This window comes from Primulina tabacum, chromosome 8 (genome assembly GCF_025594145.1).
Source record: "Primulina tabacum isolate GXHZ01 chromosome 8, ASM2559414v2, whole genome shotgun sequence".
NCBI lineage: Eukaryota > Viridiplantae > Streptophyta > Magnoliopsida > Lamiales > Gesneriaceae > Primulina > Primulina tabacum.
The window spans coordinates 38,584,843-38,591,757 of record NC_134557.1 but is presented as its reverse complement, the minus strand read 5'-3'; the positions used below and the strand labels follow the sequence as shown (position 1 = coordinate 38,591,757).

At 42.6% G+C, this 6,915-nt stretch overlaps 1 protein-coding gene across 1 annotated transcript; it reads right to left on the bottom strand.

Moving 5' to 3' along the window:
- Positions 1-273: 273 nt before the first annotated feature.
- LOC142554758 (uncharacterized) lies at positions 274-2,416 on the bottom strand. The gene is made up of 5 exons (XM_075665435.1): positions 2,159-2,416; positions 1,913-2,074; positions 1,521-1,723; positions 797-1,265; positions 274-690 (listed from the first exon to the last, which is right to left on the bottom strand). Exons 1-5 carry the CDS (start codon positions 2,414-2,416, stop codon positions 274-276), a joined length of 1,509 nt encoding a protein of 502 aa, XP_075521550.1.
- Between the last annotated feature and the right edge of the window lie 4,499 nt (positions 2,417-6,915).

Here is a 6,915-nt window from a genome sequence, read left to right as displayed (position 1 = left end):
GGCCACCAAAATCCGGCTAGTATCATTTTTCGAGCCAGGGCGATTCCGCCGAGATGTTCACCACAGCATCCCTCATGGATTTCTCGGAGGAGATATTCCACTTTGTTTTCTGCTATGCATTTAAGCAAAGGGCCCTAGTACGATCTCCTGTATAACACCATTTAAAAGGACAAACCTAGGTGCTTGCTTCTTGATTTTTAGAGCTTGAGCCCGGTCCGCTGGGAGCTTGGCATGAGCTATATAGTCGATCAAAGGGGCCATCCATTAATTCTTCTATGTTGATGGTGCATTTTCATCAATAGAGAGAACCAGTCGGGTGAAGCACAAGATTTCCCGGCTATTTATGTCTGTCAAGGAGGCGGCCATTTTGGCTAAGGTGTTAGCCTCCCCGTTCTTTTCCCAGGGAATTTGCTCGATACTCCAATCAATTAAGCGCGCTGCCCGGGCTGTGATGAGCCCCAAATATTTGAGCATTTTTTCATCTTTGGCTTCATATACTCCTTTTATTTGTTGGGCAACTAGTTGAGAATCAGAATAAATAATGACCCAGGAAGCTCCAACTTCCCGGGCGGCTTGTAATCCAACCAGGACAGCTTCATATTCAGCGTCGTTATTGGTGACCCGGTAATCAATCCTTAAAGCTAGCTTCTCTACTGATGGAGCAATCAAAACTACCCCTGACCCCACATCCTGACAAGTTCGATGCACCGTCAACAAAAACTCTTCATACTTCTTCCTCTTCCGGTTGAATCATCTCTATCCAGAAATCTGTTAATGCTTGGGATTTTATAGCAACCCGAGGTTTATACTTAATGTCATATGTCATATTCCTGAGCTCTACTGTCCATTTGACCATTCTTCCAGAGACTTCAGAATGTGTCATGATTCTCCCAAGTGGGTAGTTAGTGAGAACCACAATTGGATGTGAAAGAAAATAGGGTCTCAGTTTTCGGGCAGTCACTACCAAGGCCAGAGCTATCTTCTCTACTTCACTGTATTTTAGCTCTGCTCCTCTGAGGACATGACTGACATAATACATCGGCTTCTGGTCGGTCCCTTCTTTCCGGATGAGTACAGAGCTAACGGCGTACTCTGTAGCGGATAAATAAACCCACAATCTCTCTCCGGGCTCGGGCTTCACTAAGATGGGCAACTCGGTCAAGTGTTTTTTTAGATCTTGAAAATCTTGCTCACCCTTCTCGTCCCAACTAAACATTTGAGCCTTCCTCAAAACTTGAAAGAAAGGATAGCTTCTGTGGGCGGACCTTGAAATGAATCGAGACAGGGCAGCAATTATTCCGGTCAACTTTTGTATTTCTCGGATAGATTGAGGGGAAGACATGTCAAGCACTGTTTTGATTTTTTTCGGGTTTACTTCAATTCCTCGGTCAGTCACCAAAAATCCCAAGAATTTTTCACTCTTTACCCCAAAAATACATTTGGCCGGGTTGAGCTTTATTCCATACTGCTTTAGGGTGGCAAAGGTCTCGGCCAGGTCAGAAACAAAGCAAGAGACTTACCGGGTCTTGATTAAGATGTCATCCACGTAAACTTCCACATTCCTACCCATCTGTTTCTGAAAGACATGATTCATCAGATGCTGGTATGTGGCCCCGGCATTCTTCAATCCAAAGGGCATGACCACATAGCAGAAAGTGTCTCCCGAAGTGATGAAACTTGCTTTATCTTGATCTTCCCAGGCAAGGGGTATTTTATGGTACCCCTGATAAGCATCCATAAAGCTCAACACTTTGAACCCGGAGGTTGAATCTACCAACTGATCAATCCGGGGAAGCGGGTAGCAATCTTTTGGACAAGCTTTATTCAAATCCCGGAAGTCTACGCACATCCTCTACTTCCACTTAGTTTTTGGAACAAGGACCACATTCGAGAGTCAAGTAGGGAATTGTACCTCCCGAATGTGGCCGACCCGCAGCAACTCTTGCACCTGTTCATCAATGACTTTATCTTTTTCAGGGCCAAAATACCTTTTCTTCTGCTTCACAGGCCGGGATCCAGGGATAATATTCAATTTATGCTCAGCCACTTGAGGTGAGATCCCGACTAGTTCCTGCTGAGACCAAGAAAAAACATTGATGTTAGCTTTTAAACAATTTAAAAGATTTACCCGGGTGGAAATTCCAAGGTCTCAGGCCACCCGGATATGCTTCCCCGGCTCAATTTTCACAACTTCTTGTTCCTCCTCAGCAACAAAATGCATCTCCCTTTTCTCGGCCACCTCATCTACACGGCTCACCTTCTTCCCCTTATCTTCCTTCCTTGCCCTCTTCTGATCCACTCGGACCGTCTCCACATAACATTTCCGAGAAGAAGGTTGATCTCCTCGGACCTCCCCGACTTGACCTCGAACCGGAAATTTGATTTTCTGATGGTAAGTGGAGGCCATAGCCCTCATCTCGTTCATAGCTGGTCGCCCGAGGATGATGTTATACGAAGATGGGGCATCCACTACTGTAAAGACTGTCATGACCGTCTTTTATAACTCTCCATTTCCCAGAGTTAATGGCAATGTTACTTCTCCTTCCGGATACACAGCATGGCCCGCAAAGCCAAACAAAGCTGTCTCAACAGCCTCCAGCTGGTATTCTTGCAAATCCATTTGTACCAAGGCTTCCTTGAAGATGATATTAACAGAGCTACCATTGTCAACGAAAACTCTTAATACATCATAATTGACAACCCGGGCTTGGATAACAAGAGCATCATTATGGGGTAGGCTGACTCCCCTGAGGTCTTTCGGGCTGAAACTTATGACCGGCTCATTTCTCCCCCTCCCATCAATTTCCAGACACTCTCTTCTACTTATTGCCTTCTGAGCCCGGTTGGAATCACCATCCATGGATCCCCCCTGAATTCATCTTTATTACTCCTCGAATCGAGGATGAGTCTTTCTTTTCTGGTTGCTTATTTCTCCTCTCCTGGGAGCTTCCTTCTTCTCTCCTGCTCCCACTCGGGACACCTGCCGATCTTCCAAAAGTTTTAGGTCTGGAGCGCCGGGCCAACCAGGGTGGTTGCCTTGGCTCACTGTGCGTATTAGATCCTGGCGTAGAACGCCATTTGGACTCTTTCCGTAAAGTTCAGCATTCACTAGTGTCATGAGAACATTCTTTATGGAGAGTACAGAACCCTTTTTTCTCTGGTCTTGGCAATCGCGCCATTGAACTCGGGTGATGGGCCATGTCGGAGCTACATTCTTGAATATCCCGATCCCGAGCAATTCTCAGGGGGATATGAGAAAAATGCCCCAAACCACCCTTCTTATGAGCTCTCTCCTCGGGCTTAACAACCCGGCCTCCCTTGGCTTTCTTCAATGCTTCTCTTTTTTGGTTCTGGGCCTCTTCGATGTTGATGTATTTCTCTGCCCGGGATAAGAGATCTTCAAAGTCTCCGGATAACTTCTTTGTTAGAGATCGAAAGAAATCTCCCTCCCACAACCCTTGCGTGAATGCAGTAGTTTTTGTTTCGGGGCGCAAGCGGGGACATACAAAGCCACTCGATTGAATCTTTTGATGTATGCCCTTAAAGTCTCGTCCTGTCCCTGTTTCACTTCAAACAAACTGAAAGCAGTCTTCTTATATTTCTTGCTGCTGCTGACCTGGTGCAAAAATACTTTTTGGAAATCTTCAAAAGATTGAATACTTTGAGGCGCCAACCCTTCAAACCATCTCTGGGCCAAGTCGACCAGGGTGGTTAGGAATACTTTGTACTTGATCTAGTCCCCATAACAATGCAGCATAGCCATATTTTTGAATCTGGCTAGATGTTCTTCAGGGTCAAAACTCTCGTCATAATCATTAATCCTGGCCGTCTTGAAGTGCCCGGGAAGTGGATCCCGGACGATGACATCAGAGAACGGGCAACCCTTGACAGTAACTCGAGTGCTGCCCCTAGAACCGACTTGCCCTTCCAACATTTTCACCTTCTTTCTCAACTCTTTTAGTTTTTTGGCCACAATAGGAGATTTAGAACCAGCACTCGACTCCCTCTCTTCCTCCCTCCTCTCTTCCTCCTGACCTTCCTGCACTTGCTCATGTTCTTGTTCTGGACGGGTAGAATGATGAGCAAGTGCTTTCTTTGCCAAAGCTGTCTCCACAGCACCAGATATAATTTTGGCCAACTCTTCAGGTGTTACGTTAACAGTAGGCCGAGGACTAGTAGGCAGTGGCCCACCTGTACCAGAGGGAAGTGTATTATCTTCCTGAATTTGAGAAGTTTCTTGATTTGTTCTTCGAGTAGGAGCCATATCAACGTCTTAACTCTATCTTCCCACAGACGACGCCAATGATACGATCCGGTGAAATGGACGAGCCGGTTCGGGTGGTCTACCGAATCTGCTATCATTATAGTGAAGGAAATAAGAGCAAGATGTTTGGATCAGAAGCTTCTTCCCTGGTCGAACAAGATGTCCTGCACTCAAGAAGATAACAACATGAATGGGCGCAAGAGAGGTGTCCGTCGTGGCCACTCCGATGCTTAAGTTAGTGAATGCTTTAAGCACAAAACCAATGTAACCAAATGATGATTGTGATATTGGTGTAAGATTTTATGCCATAAATGAGTAGTAAATGTGAGTATTCAATATCTGAATAGAGAAAATCAATGTAAAGAGAGAACATGGTATTTATAGTAGGGGATGTAATGATGACGTCGTTCTGCAGGCTACCTACTAATTATAGTAGGGCGATTGATTATACCCTATATTATGACATGTCAAATCTCATACTACTCACATCCAGCCTACCTTATTTTGTCAACCATTTGGATTAGTGTCAGAGATGGGACAGCCTCCCACACCCTATCTTACTAGTATACTTGAGTGCGGCGATCATATCGAAGTGGCCCAGGTAAAAAACTTCCCGGGAGTTTGCATGAGAGCCCGGGCACTCAATAGCCCGGGGAGAAGACGCCCCGGGCATTCAATGGCCCGGCCTCTGACGAACCCTTTTCGTAGATTCTACCTGACGAGCTATCCATCCAATGTTCCGGGTCACTTGGGACCCGGGCTTCCTTTGTAGACCTCACCCATTATTCTCGGATCCTCCATGACCCGGGAATAATCCATATCCTTGACTTGATGAACTATTCATGTACCTGACCCGGGCACTATCCATAGCCCGGGATATCCCAGGGCATCATCACGTTGAATCGTCGTTTAGTTTAAGCTGTTGACTTTATCTGAAAGTGGTACGAAATATCATATTGTTCTGCTCTGTTACATCTATTTTGATTGTGTACGAACTGTCAGTCTGTCGGCTGATACTACAACTGATGTCGTGGCTAACTAATCAAAAGTCAACTTATAGCGGATCAGTTCAGCTGGACATTTTCAGTTCAAACTTTCAGTTTTGGATACTTTAGTTGATGAAGATTTTTCCAGTTCATTTAATCGAGGTCTTCAGTTTTAAATATCGATTCGTTAATTGAACTTTTACGACAATGGATTTAATTCTTTTCAGTTACAATTTGTCTGATCAGTTTGGTTCTTCAGTTCTCTTGCGAATATATTCGTCAAACTCTGAAACTTCTAATATTCTAACAAAGGATAGCAAGATACAATGAAAATTCCGAAGTGTTCGAAAAATGAACGGCTCTACATTGAAAATATATAAGGTCTTTGAGACAAAAATGTTATTCCAAGTGTTTGAATGTTCATGATTATTTTTTAAATTTGAAAAGTCAGAGAATGACTGTTGGTGGTTCAAATTTATCCCCTAGAAATTAAATACATAATAAAAGGTGGATAATAATTGAATATGCATTAAAATTGTAAGGACCGTGTATCTTATTGTCGTAAATCCTATGTTGATTATCGATAATTCATGAAATTGTTATGCTATGAAATGTATGAAGTATATAATTGACAATGAAAGTGAGAAAATAGGTGGTGATAATGAAAGATTGTATTAGAAATTGATTTGTGTTTGAAAAGTATGTTGAACCGCAATGGAAAAATGACGCATGTTACGGTTTTTAGCATAATTATCTGAGTATTAGTCCAAATTAAATGAGATCAATTTCATTAGAAAGCTAAATACATAATACTAAAAATTTTATATTTTGAGTTTTGTCCAAATCCATTTGGAAATAGGGGCAAAATCATCCCGAAGTGTAACGTGTGCATTGCAGTTTCTACATTGACATATTTTGGGAGAATGACCATAACTCTCATGTCCAATATCCAAATTGAGTGAAGCTAGTGGCAAAGAAAATCCAAGACATAGATCTACAACTTTCATGTTGACCACTTTTGCTAATTCGAAACTTAAAAAATATAGTTTTGGGCAGAATAATTCGCAATAGGTCGCAATAACTTGCATGCCCCAGCGCGTGACCAAGCCAAAATGTGTTCAGCCGTACCAGGCGCGCTCGAGCGCCATATTTTGCCGCCCAGGTGCGAATACATCTGCTTCATGCCATTAAGGTGGATGAGAACGATTTGGTTTATCATTTTTCAAAGGAAGAATTCAAAGAAACACGAAGAAACTCGAATTTTACCGTCTGAATCTACCTCGAAACGTTGTCCAAACTTAAAATAAATTGTATATTCGGAACCCTCGCGTCAAGATCTTTCTTTTGAGGTAAGATTCTTTTGGTTTCAGTAACTTTAATTATTGAAATGCTGGAATATCATGTATCTGAAGTCGAGATCCATATATGCGATAGAATAACCGACAAGAAACTCGTATTCGAAGTCGGAATTGAATTATGTTATGATTTCAATTTGATATGAATTTTCAAAGTTTCAAAAGATATTTGAAACTTATATTGTTGATTTTGAATGATTTTATTGATTGAAATTACTATGTTATTGATGTATATAGATATTATATACTGAAATCTAAAGCTACAGTGGACTGGAAACGAAGAATTAAGGTATGTTGCAACCAAGTAACA

Bases quoted from the DNA above. Each gene is read 5' to 3' on its own strand.
- LOC142554758 (XM_075665435.1), bottom strand. From the start codon at position 2,416: ATGAGGGCTATGGCCTCCACTTACCATCAGAAAATCAAATTTCCGGTT. The intron at 2,075-2,158 runs GTGGCCTGAGAC...TCTTGGTCTCAG, and splicing joins AGCCGGGGAAGCATATCCGG to CAGGAACTAGTCGGGATCTC. The intron at 1,266-1,520 runs GTAAGTCTCTTG...ATTCATTTCAAG, and splicing joins GACATCTTAATCAAGACCCG to GTCCGCCCACAGAAGCTATC.